Consider the following 22,528-nt stretch of genomic DNA (forward strand, 5'->3'; position numbering starts at 1 on the left):
AGATTGGAGGCAGGGGGTGATTGGAGGCAGGGGGAGATAGTGGCAGGGGGTGATTGGAGGCAGGGGGTAATTGGAGGCAGGGGGTGTTGGTGGCACTGCAGAGGGGGATGGTGGCACCGCAGAGGGTGGGGGATGGAGACAGGGGACGATGGAGGCAGGTGGTGATTGGAGGCAGGGGGCCTAGGGGAGATTGTGGCACCGCAGAGGGGGGTGAAGGCTGGGGGTGTTGGTGGCAGAGGGGGATGGAGGCAGGGGGTGATGTGACTAACTAATTTGCCCTTATTAACAAAAATATGTGGTTTTACCTTAATATCTACCTTAAATCACATTGCTATTTGCCTAGCGTTACGTGGCTGCGCCAGTAAATTTAGGGTGTCGTGCCAGTAAATTTCAATCTGGTAGGTTGGCAACACTGATTGGGGGTCATTTACTGAAGGCAAATCCACTACAAGTGCAAACTACAAGTGCAAAGTGCACTCGAAATTGCACTGAAAGTGCATTTGGAAGTACAGTCGCTGTAGATCCGAGGGGGACATGCAAGGACAATAAAAAACAGCATTTTAGCTTGTACATGATTGGATGATAAAATTAGCAGATCTTCCCTTCATTTCAGATCTACCCCTCAGATTTACAGGGACTGCACTTCCAAGAGCACTTTGCACTTGTAGTTTGTACTTGTAGTGCAAAGTGGATTTGCCTTTCTTAAAGCGGGAGTTCACCCATTTATAATTTTTTTTTTTTTCTCCCCTTAGATTCCTGCTCGTTAGGTCTAGGGGAATCGGCTATTTGTATTAAAATATGAGCAGTACTTACCCGTTTTCGAGATGCATCTTCTTCCGTCGCTTCCGGGTATGGGTCTTCGGGAGCGGGCGTTCCTTCTTGATTGACAGGCTTCGGACGGTCGCATCCATCGCGTCACTCGTAGCCGAAATAAGCCGAGCGTCGGTGCGGCTCTATACTGCGCCTGCGCACCGACGTTCGGCTTCTTTCGGAAAATCGTGACGCGATGGATGCGACCGTCGGAAGCCTCTCGGAAGACTGTCAATCAAGAAGGAACGCCCATTCCCGCAGCCCATACCCGGAAGCGACGGAGAGGATGCATCTCGTAAACGGGTAAGTACTGCTCATATTTTAAAACAAATAGCCGATTCCCCTAGAGAAAACGAGCAGGAATCTAAGGGGAAAAAGTGCCCTCTAAGGGTGAACCCCCGCTTTAACCAGTTCCCTACCGAGCCATAATAATATGACGTCGGCAGGAACTGTGTGTCTTTCAGAGTGGACGTCATATGACGTCCTGTGCATCGCGGCCGCTAGGGGACGCACCGACAGCGCCGCGCTCGCCCGTGGCAAAGCTCGCGACCCGGTGCGCGTGCCCGGCGGTCGCGATGTCCGCCGGGCACCCGCGATTCCCGGAAAACACGGCAGGAGTGTGGATCTGGGTATGTAAACACACAAATCCACCTCCTGTCAGAGGTGAGGAGACCGATGTGAGTTCCCAGAACAGAGGAACACAGATCAGTCTCCTCCCCTTGTGAGTCCCCCTGCCCCTACAGTTAGAAATCACTCCCAGGGAACATATTAACCCCTTCAGCGCCCCCTAGTGTTAACCCCTTCCCTGCCAGTCACATTTACACAGTAATCAGTGCAGTTTTATAGCACTAATCGCTGTATAAATGTGAATGGTCCCAAAAATGTGTCAAAAGTGTCTGTCTGCCGTAATGTCACGGTCACAATTAAAATCGCAGATCGCCGCCATTACTAGTAAAAAAAAAATCATAAATAAAAATGCCATAAATCTATTTTGTAGACGCTATAACTTTTGCGCAAACCAATCAATATACGCTTATTGCGATTTTTTTTTTATACCAAAGATATATGTAGAAGAATACGTATCGGTCTAAACTGAGGAAAAACTTTTTTTTTTCTAAATGTTGATATTTATTAAATAAAAAAGTTAAAAATATGGTGTTTTTTCAAAATTGTTGCTCTTCTTTCGTTTATAGCGCAAAAAATAAAAACCGCAGAGATGATCAAATACCACCAAACGAAATCTCTATGTGTGGGGGGAAAAACATAAAGATTTAATTTGGGTACAGTGTTACATGACCGCGCAATTGTCATTCAAAGTGCAACAGCACTGAAAATTTTAATTGGTCTGGGCAGGAAGGGGGTGAAAATGCGCTGTATGGAAGTGGTTAAATAACCCCCCATTGTGTTGTTACTGTACATTGCAGTAACATATGCATTACTGAGATACACTGAACTGAAAAGGTGTTACTAGTTATTCATGAAATTGTAGTATGTACTACATGGAACCACAGAAAAAATATGCTACTTTATTATATATTCAGATAAAATAAGCTTTATTATTTTTGTCAGACAAGTTTGCTCACTTTGTAAAAAATACTCACCCTATCAACATCATTATTAAAAGCTGTAGTAAGCTCAGACAGAAAATGAATTGCATCAGGTGTCAGTAGTGTATGGAACTCATTTTCCAGGCCTGCTGGTGGGTCACTCAGATCTACGTTATCCATTGCCTGTAAAACAGTGAACGTATTTGTAAACCCTGAAAAGATTTTCTTTAATAAAATACTTGTTTTCTACTTTTTTTACCCTTTGTTGCATTTCAGTACTTCTGTTTTTCTCCTACAGCCTCCATCCAGTCACTTCCTGTCTAAATGCATGCATTGCAGTGATGGCTGAATGGTATTTCTTAAGCCTTGTACACACGATCGGACTTCCATCAGACTTTTCCGTGGATTTTTGTCCAAAAGGGCGTTGGCCGTGAACTTAGTATGCATACACACGGCAGAACATTTTCAACCAACATTCACCAAACCACGTGTTTTTTCAGGTCTTTACCGCCACCCTTTGGGCAACTTATGCTATTGTTGGCTGATGTTTAGCATTGGTTCGGAGAATGCGCGTTAGTCCGATGGATTTGTGTACACACGATCGGATGATCAGACGGAACAAATGTTTTGTCGGAAAGTTTGAGCATGCACAGCCAACATTTGTCACAAATTCCGACAACAATTGTCCGATAGAGCATACAGGCGGTTGGATTGTCGTGTGTGGGTTTCCAGATGGTGAGAGCAGTGGACCATACCACTTTTTATCACAACCAGGAAAATAATTAAGACAAAGACAGAACGTCGTTATCCTATAACAGTGAGGCCTCCTTTATACGGCGTTTAGCGGCATGCACTGGATTCTAGTGGCAAAAATCACCAGATTCTTGTGGCTGGAATGACAGGTGCGTGCAAAAAAGCAACGGCCCTTCAGCCTGTACAAAGTATTGACAGGCAGACAGTAGCTTGGTCATACAGGTTAAAAAAAATTACAATATTTCACTATTTTATCCTCACAGAATTTTGCACATTATGGCCCGGATTCATGTAGATCCGCGCATTTTTACGGCGGCGTAGCGTATCTTATTTACGATACGCCACCGTAAGTCATAGAGGCAAGTGCTGTATTCACAAAGCACTTGCCTCCTAAGTTACGGCGGTGTAGCGTAAATGGGGCCGGCATAAGCGCACCTAATTCATATGAGGATGAGGGGGCGTGTTTTATGTAAATTATTGGTGACCCGACGTGATTGACGTTTTTTACGAACGGCGCATGCGCCGTCCGTGTACATATTCCAGTGTGCATTGCTCCAAAGTGTGCCGCAAGGACGTATTGGTTTCGACGTGAACATAATTTACCTCCAGCCCCATTCACGGACGACTTACGCAAACGACGTAAAATTTTCAAATTTCGTCGCGGCAACGACGGCCATACTTAACATTGGTTACGGCACCTAGGGGGCAGCTTTATCTTTATGCGGCGTATCTCTTATGGAAACGGCGTATCTTTACTGCGACGGGCAAGCGTACGTTCGTGAATCGGCGTATCTAGTCATTTACATATTCTACGCTGAAATCAACGGAAGCGCCACCTAGCGGCCAGCGGAAAATTTGCACCCTAAGATACGACGGCGCAGGCCGTCGTATCTTAGCTAGGTTTAAGTGTATCTCAGTTTGAGCATACACTTAAACTTACGACGGGCTTGGATTCCGAGTTACGTCGGCGTATCTACTGATACGCCGGCGTAACTCTTTGTGAATCCGGCCCTATGGCTTCTTTACCTGCAATTTATATTTTCCAACTACTTTACACAATCTAATATTTCACAACAAATGTGACCAATTTGGACATCTCTACCCAGGGCTGCTGATAGGGGAGGACCACCAGTCCTCCTGTAGGGGGCCCGGGCACACAGGGGGCTCAAATACCAGAGGGAAGGAGGGGCAATTACAGGATGCCCTGTGCGGCTCTCGGCAGCAGCTGAAAACCCTCCCGCCGACTTTTAGCTGTTGCAGGGAGAGATGCAGACACAACTGCCAGCTTCCTTTTCCTGTTAAAAAAAATAATAATAATTTAACCCTGTATTGTTTTAATCCCTTGTAAAAAAAAAAAATGAAAATATATAAATGTATAAAAATTATTTGTAAAAATTGTAAAATAAAATAATTTATTTAAAAAAAATATATAAAATGTTTTTGTTCAAAAATGTTGAAAACTATTTTAAAAGGGGCTAATTGATACAGCTTCTCTGTTATCTGTGTGTCTGCTAAGAATTATTTTAGTATATTTATTGTGAAAATGTTTTTATATACAGTGTGTATGTATATATATATATATATTTTTTTTTTGAGGGGGGGCCCTGTCAGGTAGGCTGTACGGGGCCCTGTGACTTCTAACAGCAGCCCTGTCTCTACCAATGATCAGACACAACCTAGATTATTCGTATTTTAAAGGATTCTTGCACTGTTCCAAAGCAACCAGTCCGATTTAAATCTTCTCTCATATCACAGACGTTTAGATCTATGTGGCCAACCCAAAGATTTCCCTAAGAAAGATAACAAACTGGATCACTTTTATGATCTGCTAAAAGAGGCCACAACAAAACAGGATCTCCAGGTTATAAAACAAGTAGCAAGTAGTTACTCACAGTGTTTCCGGAAGAAAAGCGTACAGTGTATCTGCAAATCTTTATTTAAGGAGTTGGAAAATGGGATTGCGCAGTAAGTACGTTCCTATCAATATTTAACAGTGATGTCCTCAGACTTTGATCTGTAACTTTAAACATTCCACAAGAGTAAGATTATTTCTCATGCATATCTGGTTAACAGAATTAGTGAGGCATTTTCATTTTTAAAGCTTAACTGATGAGAAAAAAAAGATAGACAACCTAAATTGCAACTTGGACCACTAACAATTGTAATATATAAATTAGGAATACTTTCAAAATAGAGGTGTTAATAGTTTTATTTTTATCAATTAACAAAATGGAAAGTAAATGAGCAGAAGAGAAATCAAAATGAAATCAATATTTGGTGTGATCGATCACCTTTTGCCTTCAAAACAACATCAATTATTCTAGGTACACTTGCTCACAGTTTTTATGAAGGAACTCGGCAGGTAGGTCATTCCAAACAATCCTGGAGAACCAACCACACATCTTCTGTGGTTGAAGGCTGCCTCAAATCCTTCTGTCTTTTCATACATACAGCCAGTGTCATAAGAACTATCTTCAGTGTAAAAAAAAAAACAAGGAGCCCTAGAAGTGATGGTTTGGCCCCCACAGAGCCCCGAGAGCTTAACAACAGTGAGTATGTACTGAATGGTATTGTGTCTTTTTTCAACCAGATTAACTATGTAACCTTGCATGCCCCCCTCAAATTTACAGCAACTGCACTTCCAAGTGCACTTGCAGTGCATTTGTAGTGCAAAGTGGATTTGCCTTTAATAAATCAAACCCATAGTTACTGTTAATCTGGTTGAAAAAAAGACACAATTCCATTCAGTACATACCGTATTTATCGGCGTATACCGCGCACTTTTTTGCCCTGAAAATCAGGGCAAAATCGGGGGTGCGCGATATACACCGATACCCGCTTTCCCGCGCCGAGTTTGAATACTGCGCTGGCATATACCGAGCGCAGTACACTCGTGTATAGTCGGGCAGTCTCGGCTCCTCTCGCGCTGACGTCCTGGACGTACAGGACGTGAGCGCGAGTGTAGCCGAGCCTGCCCGACTATACACGAGTGTACTACGCTCGGTATATGCCGGCGCAGTATTCAAACTTGGCGCGGGAAACGAGCGGGGGGACGCCGGACCCGACGAAGAGGACACCCGAAAGCCGCAGACGGACGCCGGACCCGACGAGGCCACCGATGGACGCCGCGCAAGACACCAAACTGTAAGTACAAAAATCTTTTTTCCACAGGAATTTCGGGGGCAACTTTAGGGGTGCGCGCTATACCCGGGAGCGCGCTATACCCCAATAAATACGGTACTTAATGTTGTTGAGCTCAGGGCTCTGTGGGGGCCAAACCATCACTTCCAGGGCTCCTTGTTCTTTTTTACACTGAAGATAGTTCTTATGACATTGGCTGTATGTATAGGGTCATTGTCCTGCTGCAGAATAAATGTAGGGCCAATCACACACCTCCCTGATGATATGGCATAATGGATAAGTAATAATAATATATTTCTTAGTATTGAGGACACATTTGATCCTAACCAAAAACCAACTCCATTTTGCAGAAATGCAGCCCCAAACTTGGAAGGAACCTCCACCGTGCTTCACTGTTGCCTGCAGACACTCATTATTGTACCGCTCTCCAGCTCTTCAGAAACAAACTGCCTCCTGCTACAGACAAATATTTCACATTTTGACTCATCAGTGCAGAGGACCTGCTGCCATTTTTCTGCACCCCAGTTCCTATGTTTAGCCCCGTACACACAATCCGAAAATCGTATGAAAAATGCCGCTTTCGATACGATCGTACGATAATCGGATCGTTAGTACAGAGCTTTTGAGAGCCGATCAGGACAGTTCATCTGATATTATTCTATCGGACATGCACGGAATTTTTTTTCCGTACGATGCAAGATCGTACGATTTTCGTTTAAAGGGGTTGTAAAGGTAAATGTTTTTTCACCTTAATGCATCCTATGCATTAAGGTGAAAAAACATCCGACTGTACCGGCCCCCCCCGAACCCCCGTTTTACTTACCTGACCCCTCGAAAGTCCCGCGCGCGACCACGTCATCCTCTTCGGTTCCCAGCCTGGCCGTTGATTGGCTAGGCTAGACGGATTGATAGCCGCGCAGCCATTGGCTGGCGCTGCTGTCAATCACAGCGGATGACGCGGCGCGCCAGGGGGCAGGGCCGAGTGATACAGTCGGCGGCTATGCCCGCCGCTGTATCACAGGAGTGTGCTCGCAAAAGCTTTCCACCATGCTCGCTCGCGTGAAGGTGGAAAACTTTTGCGAGGAGGAGCGGAGACAGCTGCCGAGGGACCCCAGAAGACACGGATCGGGGCCACTCTGTGCAAAACGAGCTGCACAGTGGAGGTAAGTATAACATGTTTGTTATTAAAAAAAAAAAAAAATCTGCCTTTAGTGTTGCTTTAATCAGTACAGCTGTTGTTTGAAAATGCAATACAAATGCATTACAACACATGACATGACATCGCTGGATGGATGGATGGTGTATGGGGGGGGGGGGAGAACTGTATATGTGGATGATGTATGGGAGGGGGGGGGGGTGAGAACTGTGTATGTGGATGATGTATGGGGGGGGGGGTGAGAACTGTATATATGGATGATGTATGGGAGGGGGGGGGGGTGAGAACTGTATATGTGGATGATGTATGGGAGGGGGGGGGGTGAGAACTGTATATGTGGATGATGTATGGGAGGGGGGGGGGGTGAGAACTGTATATGTGGATGATGTATGGGAGGGGGGGGGGTGAGAACTGTATATGTGGATGATGTATGGGAGGGGGGGGGGGTGAGAACTGTGTATGTTGATGATGTATGGGGGGGGGGGGGTGAGAACTGTATATGTGGATGATGTATGGGAGGGGGGGGGGGTGAGAACTGTATATGTGGATGATGTATGGGAGGGGGGGGGGGGTGAGAACTGTGTATGTGGATGATGTATGGGAGGGGGGGGGTGAGAACTGTATGTTGATGGTGTATGCGGGGAGGTCAGAACCCTTTGTTGAATTCCTGACATACACAATACCCCAAACACTTAATATCCAAGTCTTCCAGCGCAACCAAGAAAGCAGAGACACAGACACAACCCTATGTCCAACCCTGCAATCCGGGGACAAAACCGGGGACAGTCTTGGACCAGGGACAGTGTCCTCAATCTGGGGACTGTCCCCTGAAACCGGGGATGTCTGGTCACCCTAGATTAAATACCACCAAAAGAAAGCTCTATCGGGAGTCAAGTGATTAAAGCCCACATATACAGTATGTCAGGTGATCACACTGTGCTTTATTTAATTTCTCAATCCTGAAGCAGTCAGGCATATACTTATAGGGGGTGAGGCGAGCTCTGGCAAGCCCCCTAAGTCTCTCCTTATAGTCCAGCACACTTTATTGGTACACATGTTTATCAGCTGCTGCAAAAAGCTGCAAATCAGCGTTTATTCGCCCTCAGTTAAGATGGCCGCCATGAAGCGTGCGTCATCAAAACGCCGCCTCAAGGGAGGCGGCGTTTTGATGACGCACACTTCACGGCGGCCATCTTTACTGAGGGCGAATAAACGCTGATTCCCTTTTTCCACTGCCCGGATCTAATATGGTGTCGGTCCAGCAGCCAGGGAGGGGGCAGTAGGTGGTGCCAGGCGGGAGAGGGAGGAAAGTGGAAGCTCACCAGCAGGGGCAGTAATAAGCCCGAGTAGTGTTTACACGGCGGCTTCCTCAATCACGACCCGCATTCACAGCCGGCTCCAGGGTGTGCTGGCCTGCTGGTTCGTGGCTCCTGGACGAGGCTCGGTCGCTGCTTGGTGAGTAGAACTTGCTGTGCGCCCGGTTTTCCGTGTCTCGTGCACGCGCACTCCCTCCAGCTGTGTGCCCGTCCCGGTGTTCCCACAACACCGGGCCGCCCCACTTGTTGTGTGCACACATCCTATGTCTGCGGCTGCCATTCCTTCTCATATCCAGTCCACCCCACTAATGGATAGGAGACCTCAATGTGCAGCCATTGGGAGGTGAAAATAAAATCTCGTCTGATCCGAGAACACCACACAAATATTGGGGGACACTAGGGAAAATATTACTGCAGGCCAGGGTGGATAATGAACCCCTTCATACCGCCTCCCTGCTGGTTTTAAAGTGGAACTAAAATCACAGAAATACCTCATTCCAGCAATGCGAATGTTAAACCCCTCACTGGTTTAGTTGTAGTTGTCGGGTTCTGAGCCTCTTGATTGGCTGTTCAGAGAATGACATCACCCTGCGCATGCACTAGGGTTGCCACCTCTCCAGGATTAACCCGGACAGTCTGGGTTTTGAATCATGTGTCCGGGGTTTCAGGCAGACTAAAACCCAGACGCATTATTCAGACCGGACTGTGGCTCTTCAAGTAACCAAGAAAGTCCCACACAAATCTGTTGTTGTCCGGGAGCTGCGGGTGGCTGTCTGGGGGCAGGTTTGGCATCATTTAGGGGGGCAGGGCCATGACTTCAGCAAGAGCAATTTGTCCACACCCACTGATCGTTGTGGCACGCTATGTTCAGCACATTACTACTATCCTTGGGGTACCCAAAGGTCTACCAGACCACTGAAGTGTTTGGGTTTGGCTTGAAGAAAAGGTGGCAACCGTAGCATGCACGTGGTGTTCTGCCAAAAACTCCAACCACGTCACTTCTGGTGACTGCAGTACCAATAATTGGACGAGTTGGTTGTTTTTACAGAACGTCGGCAGCGTATACACTCCGATACACCACATCATGAGGGGACATTGTTAGTCGGCCCGATACTAACCAACATGGCCACCTCAAAGGCGGCAACAACTTTTTTTCCTTCATAAACCGGTGTTCTGTCAAAACAGCCAACTCCTTGTGTTTTGTAGTGTATACGCTGTTGGTGTTCTGTCAAAACAGCCAACTCCTTGTGTACCATAGTGTAAACGCTGCCGGTATTCTGTCAAAACAACCAACTGGTCCTGTATCGTAGTGTATAGGCTGCTGGTGTTCTGTCAATACGGCCAACTCCAAGTGTACTGTAGTGTATAGGTTGCCGGTGTTCTGTCAAAATGCCCAACTTGTCGAAATCTCCAATTATTTCTGTTGGAGAGTCACTGGAAGTGACGACGTGATTGGAGTTTTCGACAGAACGCCGACACAGTCAGAGTGTGCCAGTGTTCTGACGAGATGGGTCCCCCGTCGGATAATGCCTGGGCTGGACTGCGCAGGTGCAAACGGAGCATCTGAAAATTGCAGCGGATGAACAGCTGTACACGGCGCCTGCGCAATACGCTGCCGCACACTCCCGATGCTCGGGGCGGGTTATTCATTGAACACAACAAGGGGCAGATGCATACAGAATAGGCCGCATGATGGGCAGTGCTTTTCTCAAAGGGGCGGATGTATGGTTATTCATTGAACACAAGTGGCGGATGTGTAGTTTATTGAGAAAACCATCCCCCCAAAAAAGCACTGCTCAATAATACATCCGCCCCTTTGAGAAAAGCAACCGCCCATTGTTGTGTTCAATGTATAACACGCCCCGAGCATCGGGAGCAAGCGGCATGTTGATTGCGCATGCGCCGTGTACTGGTGATGAACAGCTGTTCATCCTCTGAGATTTTCGGCGGCTCTGTTTTGCGCAGGCCGGTTATTATCCGACGGGGGAACCATACCGACAGGACACCGGGAATGCATGCTGTGAGCAGGCAGAGGAGGCGTAGCATGTCTCTTCTGTAATAAAGAGCTGTCTGCTTGTGGTTTTGTTATTGCATGTGACTGCTGTGATTGGATCTCAGAGCGGTCACATGATTGGGAGCCCATCCTCCTGGATGCCGACCATAAGCCATGATGGAGACTGGTTGGAGTGCGCCCGGTCAGAGTGCTGGGAGTGGTCTCCCAACACAGAACCTCAGGCCACCACAAAATTGTATGTGCGGCAGCTGGGCCTTACCGCCCACTTTTTTTCTTTTTCTTTTTGCTGTTGTACGCTAATATGGAAATCAGGAGCCAGTCTGCAATCTAGGAGTCAGCAAGGTTCCTTTTTAGGTGCCAGCTCCATTGATAACTAGAGAGAGCCTCAAAAGTTGGGTGCCAGCTCAAATTTTTAGTGACCATTCCAAAGCTGCCAAGTTCTTTTTTATGGTCTGGCTCCCTTGCTCTGCCTTAAAGCAGCGGTCGCCAATCAGCGGTCTGTGAAATCAATGGGACACTGCGGCTATACCACCGGCAATGCGCCTCTGCAGAGGCGCATTGCCGGCAGTTTTAACCCTTTCTCGGGGCGAATATCCCCGCAAAATTGGCGGTATAGCGGCCTTACCACCGATGCTGCTCCCGCCCCAGTGTTAAAGGGGCCTAAGTATTATTCCTCTAATTACATATATCCTATCTATTCTTGACTTCCCATGACATTCTATACCAAGATACCAGATACCTTATATGTGTTCTCTTCCAGCTAGTTACGTACTCCAGAAATATCTAGCATATTACTGACTCAGCTGAATGTCTATTTTACCAAACATCTGATCAAGACCATTTACACCTACTGTATTATGATTAATCATAGAAGTACCAAATTATGAACTTGGAATAATATTCTAACAAATGGAGCTGCAAGGACTCGCAGGCATTGTGATTTCTTTTTTTCCCCCTCTTCAATACAGTTTTACTTGAAGATTAAATTAATGGATAGTAGACGCTACAAATTGCCAGATTGTGCCTTTTTCATTCCAGCATTCTCTAAGACTTACTAGATTCCTATGAAATTTCTATGCACTCTAAAAGTCAAAATTTGCATGAACATTAACACACCTACGTATGGCAATGTTTTGTCCTGGACGATTGCTTACTCAGGCAGAGGATTGCATTGTGGGATCATGGATGGCAAAGGTGTGTCTGCTATCCTCATAACCACAGAAATCAGGAAAGGTAAGTAGGTGGGTGAGGTGGATTCTTAATAGAAGAACAAATGTAGTCTGCTACTTGCCAGTTTTACTAGCCTGTTGTTCCTCCATTATTTTCATTGTTTGTTTTATTTTTTTACTTTTTATAGGGTTGGTGTGTTGGCTAACATGTCTTCAGCCACCGGTGGAGATAGAGGATTGGAGTCCTCTTTGGAAGCTAGTATGAACAGTACCTGCTCTTATGGATCCACGCGGGCCAGGATCTTTAAGATCATTGTGATTGGTGATTCCAATGTGGGAAAGACTTGCTTAACTTATCGTTTCTGTACCAGCTACTTCCCTGAAAGGACTGAGGCCACAATAGGTGTAGACTTTCGAGAGAGGGGCGTAGAGATTGATGGAGAGAAGATTAAGGTAAAGAAGCTATGTTAATATTGATTATGTGAATTATTTCCAGGCATTAAAGCGGGGGTTCACCCTAAAAACTATTTTATAACATTACATTGACATGACCCTCGACAATGACAGTATGCCGTTTATTTTTAGTTTTTTTTTTTTGCTTTACATACCTTTTGTACACATTTTCTTCCCTGGCTTCCGGGTAGGGCCTCCTGCGGGAGTGGGCATTCCTATCCAGCAGGTGATTGCCATGATGACAAACACTAGCTCCCCTCGTCGCATAAGGAGCGTCACGAGTTGCCGAAAGAAGCCGAACGGCGGTGCGCAGGCGCCGTATAGCGCCGACTCGCCGTTCCGCAACTCGTGACGCTCCTTATGTGACGAGGGGAGCTAGTGTTTGTCATCACGTCAATCACCTGCTGGATAGGAACGCCCACTGCCGCGGGAGGCCCTACCCGGAAGCCAGGGAAGAAAATGGCTGTACAAAGGTATGTAAAGCAAAAAAAAAAAAAACGGCTTACTGTCATTGTCGAGGGTCATGTCAATGTAATGTTAGAAAATAGTTTTTAGGGTGAACCCCCGTCCAAAATAAATGTGTTCTCTTGCACAACATGGGTTAATGCATTATGTTTTTATAATAACACATTGCAGAAGTGTGAATCTGGTCTTAATATGAAAGGTTTCTTAGGGAAAAAGACTAAAGCCCGGTACACACAATCGGACCTTTGTTCGACCAAACTTGCATCGGAGTAAAAGAGAACATGTTCTCGATCTAAACTCTGATGGAATTCATTGGAATTTCCAATGGAATTGCTCCGATGGGGCATACACACGGTCGGAATTTCCGATTGGAAAAAGTCTGTCTGACTTTTTCCATCGGAAATTCCGATCGTGTGTACGGGACATCTTAGTTTCCATTGACCGTCTGTTCTTTTTCAGACTTGGTTTTACTAATTTAATGTACGCAGTAGAGGGATGTGCAGGAGAAGTGACCAGGGAGATCTGCAACCAATATCCATGCTACCAGTGGCATCTGAAAATCGCATGCAATATCACCTTTCGCTATTCATGTCCACTATGGATTCTGAATTCCTCTGCTCAGTATCCAAACGGCAAGAAGGATCTCCACAGCATACACATGACATATTTTTTTTTTTTGTCCTAGTATAAATGTATATTATTTCTCCCCAAGAGAATTGCACATCCTGGAGCAAGCTTTTATTCCTAGGCCATAGAAAATAACATGTTAAAGCAACTCTGACATTGGATCAGACAGGACCACAAGCGGCCTGTAATATATCAGGCTGCATTCACACCTTTGTGTTCTGGGAATCTGCATCACGCTCAAGGTGTCTGTCATGGGAGCTGAGGTACTGGGACCAAGAAGTGGAAACATAAAAGGAACCTCCACTGGAAAGGAATGTCCAGAGGTGATGTGTATAGGCTCCAATACTATAATTTAGAAAAATGTAGTGAATTGTGTAAAACTTCACTATACAAAATTGTGAATGGAACCCTCAATCCAAGGACAAGCTAGAGGATACAGTTGAAAGAAAAGTTTGAGGGAGGCAGAGCCACATTGTAAAAATAAATCAATAAAAACGGACAGATATAATTAATAGAGAGCCCCCATGAGCAGGTGAGGGTGTGAGCTCAAGAGACTAAAATGGAGTTAGGGATAGAAAATCTCCTGTGATTACCTTTTGAACAAGAAGCCATGATCTAGATGAGTGTGTGTGCACAGTGTATGATTCCAGAAGGAATGGCTAGAAACAAGTAAGGGTCTTATGCTCCAAGCCTAGCCCAGGGTCACGCTGGCTTAACGAACGAAGGGGGAGAAGGAGGTGTCCCCGCCCAAACGGCTACTGCCGTAGAGAGGGGCTGCAATCACCATCTCACCTTAGTCAGACAGTGTGGAAAACGACATGCCAACATCAAGACACCTGTCCAGGGTCATGTGCACAGCGTGGCGCCGATGCAAATCAAGGCACGCCAGCCCAGTCCCCCATACCAACAAGGTTGGGTGAGAGATGGGGCAAGCCATGAGAATCGCAGTTCCCAGACAAGACAACAGAAGCAGCCCAGCTGATCCAAGTCACCTGGAACTACTGCATCAACTAACCACGCAGCAATTAAAAATATTGGGCATGTAATCAAATTTACATGTAGATGGCATAAAATATATACATGTGTTTAAGCAAACAAATCAAAATGAGGCCTGTCATGAGCTAGGAAAAAGTAGTAATAGTGGCCACAGATTAACATACTGGCCAGGTAAATGCCACCGTTCCTAAAAGTCGTATGAAAAAGGGGGGCGGCAACGACTTTGTGGGACTTTAAACAAAATGTATGTGAATACATCCCTGATTCAGTAGGAACAAAGGAGAAATGAATGGGACTTTATATGAGGTATGTGCGTCAACAGAAAAGCAGTCAGTTTAAAAACACTATGTTATTTATTGCTTAGTAATGATTACATAACATATGGACACAAATCCATGAATGTATTTTTGTAATATCGGACGTACGGTGAGGTCAGTGGCTGGTGAGGCACTGGCTAGTATTGGAGCCAGATACACACAGGTTATATACACCACAAGCGTTAGAGCGAGAGCAATAATTCTAGCAATAGACCATCTTCTTTTTTTTCCGTAAAACAGTTTCTTTCCAAAAAAAAAAAAAAAAACGCATTTGAAAGATTGCTGCGCAAATACCATGTGACATAAAAAGTTGCAACGACCACCATTTTATTCTCTAGGGTGTCTGCTAAAATTATAGATGGATAGATTTGGGGGTTCTGAGTAATTTTCTAGCAAAATTACGGGTTTTACATGTAGGAGAGAGGTGTCAGCATTGACCTGGGTGGCGAGGGGGGTTAATTACGACAAGTAATGAATAGATATATATATCTCCTCCTTCCCGCCCCCCCCCCTTTTCTTTTTTTTTTTTTTTGTAATTTTACTATATTTTCAAAAACGTACTCAAGCAGGTGGCTTAACGGAAGAAATTTACTGAAGTTTTGAAGTTATAATTTCCAACCAGTAATTTCACAGTAAATGGATAAATAATAGATTATCATGTTTATAACAACATATAGCATTATATATTTATTTAGCTTGATTAAAACAGTATCTTTTCAACAGGAGCAGATTGTCATTTTCCCTCTTTACTGTGTGAGAAAAACATGGGATTGTGGGTAAATCGTAAACCCATGTTTTTTCCTGTTAAGGGTACTGGGCTGAAAGGGAGCATGTGTCTTTTAGACAGGGAGTAACCATTGTGGGTATTGTCAAAAGGGTATGATTCCACACACTTAGAATCAGACAAATTTGTTCCCATTGCCAGCTACTCTTCCCATTGAGAATTTTATTTTTGTTTAAAGCAGCGGGAGGAAGTGACATCGGTGCTTCATTGATGCCTGGGCATAGCTATATTTTCTTTCAAAGTGATGACATCACATACTTTACAAAGGCAATTTGCTTAGAAACTAGCTGGGTTTGAAAAAAAAGTAATGTTTGTAATGTACATGGACCAACATTTTAAACCAACCTGGAGTTCAGCTTCATAGAGCAGGGTTCGACGAACCCCGGGTAGAATTTGCGACCTGGGGCATCCTGCGTCTTCGTGCGATCGCGTCGAGCCACGCCGGCCGGTAATTGAGGCCACGGCTTTGCGGCCTTCTGCAAGCCTATGCTTTCTTTCTGTGATCTGGCGCCATCTTGTGGTGGCCGTTGGTATGACAAGACAACCAGCAATTCTAATTGTGCTTCCCCTGTCTGTTTTCACTGCCATCTCCTTGCCTCTAATTAGAACCCCCCCAAACATTATATATGTATTTTTTATTCTAACACCCTAGAGAATAAAATGGCGGTCATTGCAATACTTTCTGTCACACTGTATTTGCGCAGCGGTCTTACAAGCGCACTTTTTGGGAAAAAAATATACTTTTTTTTAATTAAAAAATAAGACACCAGTAAAGTTAGCTCAATTTTTTTTTTTTGTATATTGTGAAAGATAATGTTACTCTGAGTAAATTGATACCTCAACATGTCGCGCTTCAAAATTGCATCCGCTTGTGGAATGGCGACAAACTTTTACCCTTTAAAATCTCCATAGGCGACGTTTAAAAAATTCTACAGGTTGCATGTTTTGAGTTAGAGGAGGTCTAGGGCTAGAATTATTGCTCTACCAATCACGGCGATACCACACATCTGTGGTTTGAACACCGCTTTCATATGCGTTCACTTCTGCGCGGGAGCTCGGCGAGACGGGTGCGTTCTTGGCTCCTAACTTTTTTAGCTGGCTCCTAGTTTCCAAGCAACTTTGTCAAGCCCTGTCATAGAGGAACTAAATTGTGGATGCTGTGGCCAAAAAAGGCAGGCAAAGCGTGAAGGACTTATCACTGTTATTGCCTGTGGTCTTCCTGTAGCTTGTCCCCCCCCCCTGCCCCCATTACTGATCTACCATGTACTGTCTATGTGGAAGCTGCCATCTTAGTAGAGGCAGGGGTTTGCTATTATGTCAGAACCTCCAGCAAAGGGAACAGTGAGCAGCACAGTAGCGACATCAATAACATTTATGTCGGACCACTGGAGAACCAGGCCGCTGCATTACGCATGAAAGCAGCAATTTGATTCCAAGTTACTTGTCAGCACAGGGTATATTAACCTGACAGCCTGCTGCTGCACTTAGCTGTGTGTGTGTGTGTGTGTATGTATGTATATAAATAATTCATGTGACAACACTGAAGAAATTACACTTTTTTACAATGTAAAGTTGTGAGTGTACAGCTTGTATAACAGTGTAAATTTGCTGTCCTCTCAAAATAAATTTAACACACAGCCAATAATGTCTAAACCACAGGCAACAAAAGTGAGTACACCCCTAAGTGAAAATGTCCAAACTGGGCCCAATTAGCCATTTTCCCTCCCGGTGCCTTGTGACTCGTTGGTGTTACAAGGTGTCAGGTGTGAATGGGGAGCAGGTGTTAAGTTTTTGGTGTTACCACTCTAGCTCTCTCATACTGGTCACTGGAAGTACAACACGGCCCGTCATGGCAAAGAACTCTTTGAGGATCTGAAAAAAAAGAATTGTCACTCTACGTCAGTGCTTCTCAATTATTTTCTGTCATGCCCCCCCCTAGGAAGAAGAAAACATTCCGGGCCCCCCCCGCGCGACTGTAAATAGTATCTTTTGTCTATAAAATTGTTATAAGTACACCTCTGCATAACACCGTATCCTTATTAACGTATAACATCAACCCCCTGCCACCACCACCAACCCCCTGCCACCACCACCAACCCTCTGCCACCACCATCATCCCCCTGCCACCACCATCATCCCCCTGCCACCACCACCATCAACCCCCTGCCACCACCACCATCAACCCCCTGCCACCACCACCATCAACCCCCTGCCACCACCACCATCAACCCCCTGCCACCACCACCATCAACCCCCTGCCACCACCACCATCAACCCTCTGCTGCTGCCACCACCATCAACCCTCTGCTGCTGCCACCACCATCAACCCTCTGCTGCTGCCACCACCATCAACCCTCTGCTGCTGCCACCACCATCAACCCTCTGCTGCTGCTGCCACCACCATCAACCCTCTGCTGCTGCTGCCACCACCATCAACCCTCTGCTGCTGCTGCCACCACCATCAACCCTCTGCTGCTGCCGCCACCACCATCAACCCTCTGCTGCTGCCGCCACCACCATCAACCCTCTGCTGCTGCCGCCACCACCATCAACCCTCTGCTGCTGCCGCCACCACCATCAACCCCCTGCTGCTGCCGCCACCACCATCAACCCTCTGCTGCTGCCGCCACCACCATCAACCCTCTGCTGCTGCCGCCACCACCATCAACCCTCTGCTGCTGCCGCCACCACCATCAACCCTCTGCTGCTGCCGCCACCACCATCAACCCTCTGCTGCTGCCACCACCACCATCAACCCTCTGCTGCTGCCACCACCACCATCAACCCTCTGCTGCTGCCACCACCACCATCAACCCTCTGCTGCTGCCACCACCACCATCAACCCTCTGCTGCTGCCACCACCACCATCAACCCTCTGCTGCTGCCACCACCACCATCAACCCTCTGCTGCTGCCACCACCACCATCAACCCTCTGCTGCTGCCACCACCACCATCAACCCTCTGCTGCTGCCACCACCACCATCAACCCTCTGCTGCTGCCACCACCACCATCAACCCTCTGCTGCTGCCACCACCACCATCAACCCTCTGCTGCTGCCACCACCACCATCAACCCTCTGCTGCTGCCACCACCACCATCAACCCTCTGCTGCTGCCACCACCACCATCAACCCTCTGCTGCTGCCACCACCACCATCAACCCTCTGCTGCTGCCACCACCACCATCAACCCTCTGCTGCTGCCACCACCATCAACCCTCTGCTGCTGCCACCACCATCAACCCTCTGCTGCTGCCACCACCATCAACCCTCTGCTGCTGCCACCACCATCAACCTCAACCCCCTGCCACCATCAGACATATCATCGGGCTGCCTGTGCACTCACCACACCACCAGGCTCAGTCAGCCTCAGCAAGGCAGGGGTCCGTTAACTTGCAGCAGGGGGGGGGGGGGTGCGGTGCTGTGCGGTCTGGTCCAAGCCCGTGCAGTGACTCCCACACATGCCAGCGTCTGCTGCTCTGTCCACTCCACGGTCTACTCTCCACCACGATGCTCCTCAAATCCGCCCGCTCAAACACATCATTGGTTGCGCGGCAGGTGGGCTGGGCTTAGCAGAGGTAGCAGGAAGGCTCGGCTTAGGAGGATCGTACGTTCTCGCCGAATTCCGGAGCCAACACAGGCTGGGAGACCATGCCGGCGGCGGCGATGCTCTTAATTGCCAGGTCACACGAGCCCCCCTTTACGGAGCCTCGCGGCCCCCCAGGGGGGCGCGCCCCACTATTTGAGAAGCACTGCTCTACGTTAAGATGGCATAGGCCAGCGGTGGCAAACCTTGGCACCCCAGGTGTTTTGGAACTACATTTCCCATGATGCTCATGCACTCTGCAGTGCAGTTGAGCATCATGGGGAAATGTAGTTCCAAAACATCTGGGGTGCCAAGTTTCACCATCACTGGCCTAGGCTATAAGAAGATTGCCAAGATCCTGAAACTGAGCTCCAGTACGGTGGCCAAGACCATACAGCGGTTTAACTGGACAGGTTCCACTCAGAACAGGCTTTGCCATGGTGGACCAAAGAAGTTGAGTGCACCTGCTCAGCATCATATACAGAGGTTGTCTTAGGGAAATAGACGAGTAAGTGCTGCCAGCATTGCTGCAGAGGTTAAAGGGGTTTGGAGGTCAGCCTGTCAGTGCTCAGATCATATGCATCAAATTGGTCTGCATGCCTTTCGGCCCAGAAGGAAGCTAAAGATGATGCACATGAAACCACACCAACGGACAAAGGACATGGATTACAGGAACTATGTCCTGCGGTCTGATGAGACCAAGATAAACATATTTGGTTTAGATGGTGTCAAGCGTGTGTGGTGGCAACCAGGTGAGGAGTACAAAGACAAGTGTGTCTTGCCTACAGTCAAGCATGGTGTCCAGAGTATCATGGTCTGGGGCTGCATAAGTGCTGCTGACACTGGGGAGCTACAGTTCATTGAGAGAACCATGCATGCCAACATGTACTGTGACATATTGAAGCAGAGAGTGATTCCCTCCCATCGGAGACTGGGCCGCAGGACCGTATTCCAACATAACAACCCCAAACACCTCCAAGATGACCACTGCCTTGCTTGAAGAAGCTGCGGGTAAAGGTGATGGACTGGCCAAGCATGTCTCCAGACCTAAACCCTATTCAGCATCTGTGGGGCATCCTCAAACAGAAGGTGGAGGAGCGCAAGGTCTCTAATATCAACCAGCTCTGTGATGTCATCATGGAGGAGTGGAAGAGGACTCCAGTGGCAACCTGTGAAGCTCTGTTGAACTCCATGCACGAGAGGGCTAAGGCAGTGCTGGAAAATAATGGTGGCCACACAATATTGACACCTTGGGCCCAATTTGGACATTTTCACTTATGGGTGTATTCACGTTTGTTGCCATAAATGTGTATATAAATGTATGAAAAAGTCATATGGGTACAGAGTTGCATGACTGCATAATTGTCATTCAAAGTGTGTCAGTGTTGAAAATTGGCCTGGGCAAGAAAGGGGTAAAAGTGCCCAGTAGTGAAGTGGTTAAGAAGAATACATGTCTCAAAACCATTTGATTTTTCTATAAAAATACACTCTCTCAACATTAATCTAACCATTATGTTTATATGTTTGTCTTTTCTAGATTCAGCTATGGGACACGGCAGGACAGGAGCGTTTCCGTAAGAGTATGGTGCAACACTATTACAGAAATGTGCATGCTGTGGTTTTTGTGTATGATATCACAAACATGGCCAGTTTCCAGAGCCTACCAGCCTGGATCGAGGAGTGTAAGCAACATTTGCTCACAAACGACGTGCCCCGCATTCTGGTTGGAAATAAATGTGACCTAAAGGACTCCATTCAAGTGCCCACTGATTTGGCTCAGAAGTTTGCCGATGCTCACAGCATGCCAATGTTTGAGACCTCTGCCAAGAATACCAATGACCATGTGGAAGCCATTTTTATGACTCTGGCACACAAGCTCAAAAGTCACAAGCCATTAGTTTTGAGTCAGCCTCCAGAGAGCACAGTGGAGCTGAATTCTGTGCCAAAGACCTCTTTTCCCTGTGGATGCTAGATGTCCGTTTTGTTGGACTAGAATGCAGCGGGCATTTTACAAGTGGAATTCATACAAAATTCGGTTACATTGGGCACCAGGAAAGATGCATGGTTTCATGGAGGCCTAAGGCATGTGCTGTTCAGGGTGTTTTTTTTTGTTTTTCTTCATTGAACCTCAAGATAAAAATGTTGATCAAGTGTCGGTTTACTTGCATTGTGACTGAGAACTGACCATCTTTTTATTTTTTACATTTACTCCGTCTGAAAAGACACATACCTTTTTGGCAAGTGCAATTTTAAGATATAAGGAAGATAACATTAATGTGCTTTATCAATATGCATTACTTTAACATGATCTACCATCTCGCCTCTGTATTTTATGGGTGACATTACGTTTTCCAGATGTGTATTTGTACTGATCATCTTTCCTACCTAGCTGCTCTCTTTTATTATTGGACTGGTACTTGGCACACAATTGACTGGCAGTGCCTTGCTAGAATGATTCCTGGCACTGATACAGGTATCTATGTAAGCGTCTGTGTATCTGAGACCATATTGCTGCTGCCAGAGAATGTCAAGAAAGGGATGTCGTTAAAAGATGTCATTGGTTTTGAAATAATGTTTTAGGAAGACCTTGTGAAGCCCATTACATTTCCTTCTGTAGTTAAACTAGGTTTAATAATCCATTCTCCCTTGCTGATGCACGCACACATGTGTAACTTTCAGCCGTCAATGCATAGTACGGTGGTTCTCAACTCCTGTCCTCAGGGCCCACTAACGCGCCAGATTTTAAATATTGCCTTGGGGAGATGCAGACTAGAATACAGCAAATGATATCACCTGTGATGTATTTCAGTTATCTTGCAAACCTGGCCTGTTAGTGGGTCCTGAGAACCACTGGCATAGTACTATCAAGGTAATCGTCTTGACTTACCTTTTGTGTCCTTTATATTCATTCCATTAAGCCCCTGCTTCTTAATTTGCCTTTATCTTGTTCGAAGCAAGCACAATTTTAAATGTGATTTTTTTTTTTTTTTTTTTCTTCTTTTAACAGTTCGATGTTATAGAAACTAACATTTTGCACATGGATTTATTTTGGTAACAACTAACAGATTTGTTAATATGAAATATTTATTATTTTGTTATTAGGGAATTAAAGGGAATGATGGCTTGGTTGCAAGTATCTTCTATCCAAGTACTGACCTTTTTTGCAGTCAACCAAGGAACGTAAAGAGCAGAGCTATCCTGATTTATCATTGTATGATTTTACTGCTGTCTAAAGCATTTCATAAAGCTCAATTGTACCTTTTCTGAAACCACAAATAGATCAAACTACAAGGAATAGATCTTGTCATTCAGCTCTGGGCCAATAATGACCATTATGGCTGCAGGAGTGCTGGCTGCTGTGTGTCCTTTCCAGTGGACCGACCCTCTGTACAGT

The 22,528-nt window shown here is 46.2% G+C and overlaps 2 protein-coding genes across 4 annotated transcripts in view; one reads left to right on the plus strand and one right to left on the minus strand.

Moving 5' to 3' along the window:
* LOC120919121 (malate synthase-like) overlaps positions 1-8,829 on the minus strand; it is a 65,030-nt gene extending 56,201 nt beyond the window's left edge. Inside the window, exons 1-2 of one of the 2 annotated variants that reach the window (XM_040331154.1) lie at positions 8,730-8,829; positions 2,412-2,540 (exon numbers count right to left, since the gene is read on the minus strand). In XM_040331154.1, the coding sequence (XP_040187088.1) occupies positions 2,412-2,537 (126 nt within the window). In that variant the 5' untranslated portion in view covers positions 2,538-2,540; positions 8,730-8,829. Of the gene's footprint in view, positions 1-2,411; positions 2,541-5,002; positions 5,104-8,729 lie in introns of those variants that run through there. The other variant, XM_040331146.1, reaches the window with a different exon arrangement.
* Positions 8,780-21,250, plus strand: RAB33B (RAB33B, member RAS oncogene family). 2 transcript variants are annotated; one of them, XM_040331170.1, is made up of 4 exons: positions 8,780-8,862; positions 11,776-11,970; positions 12,095-12,359; positions 20,672-21,250. In XM_040331170.1, exons 3-4 carry the CDS (start codon positions 12,114-12,116, stop codon positions 21,104-21,106), a joined length of 681 nt encoding a protein of 226 aa, XP_040187104.1. In that variant the 5' UTR covers positions 8,780-8,862; positions 11,776-11,970; positions 12,095-12,113; the 3' UTR covers positions 21,107-21,250. The 2 variants fall into 2 exon arrangements, with proteins under 2 accessions (XP_040187104.1, XP_040187097.1); XM_040331163.1 differs by lacking the exon at positions 11,776-11,970.
* The last annotated feature ends 1,278 nt before the right edge of the window (positions 21,251-22,528 follow it).

Source organism: Rana temporaria, chromosome 1 (assembly GCF_905171775.1).
Source record: "Rana temporaria chromosome 1, aRanTem1.1, whole genome shotgun sequence".
NCBI lineage: Eukaryota > Metazoa > Chordata > Amphibia > Anura > Ranidae > Rana > Rana temporaria.

Excerpts from the sequence above, each read along its gene's own strand:
- RAB33B (XM_040331170.1), top strand. The coding sequence starts at position 12,114 with ATGTCTTCAGCCACCGGTGGAGATAGAGGATTGGAGTCCTCTTTGGAA. Across the intron at positions 12,360-20,671 it reads TTGATGGAGAGAAGATTAAG|ATTCAGCTATGGGACACGGC; the intron begins GTAAAGAAGCTA and ends TGTCTTTTCTAG.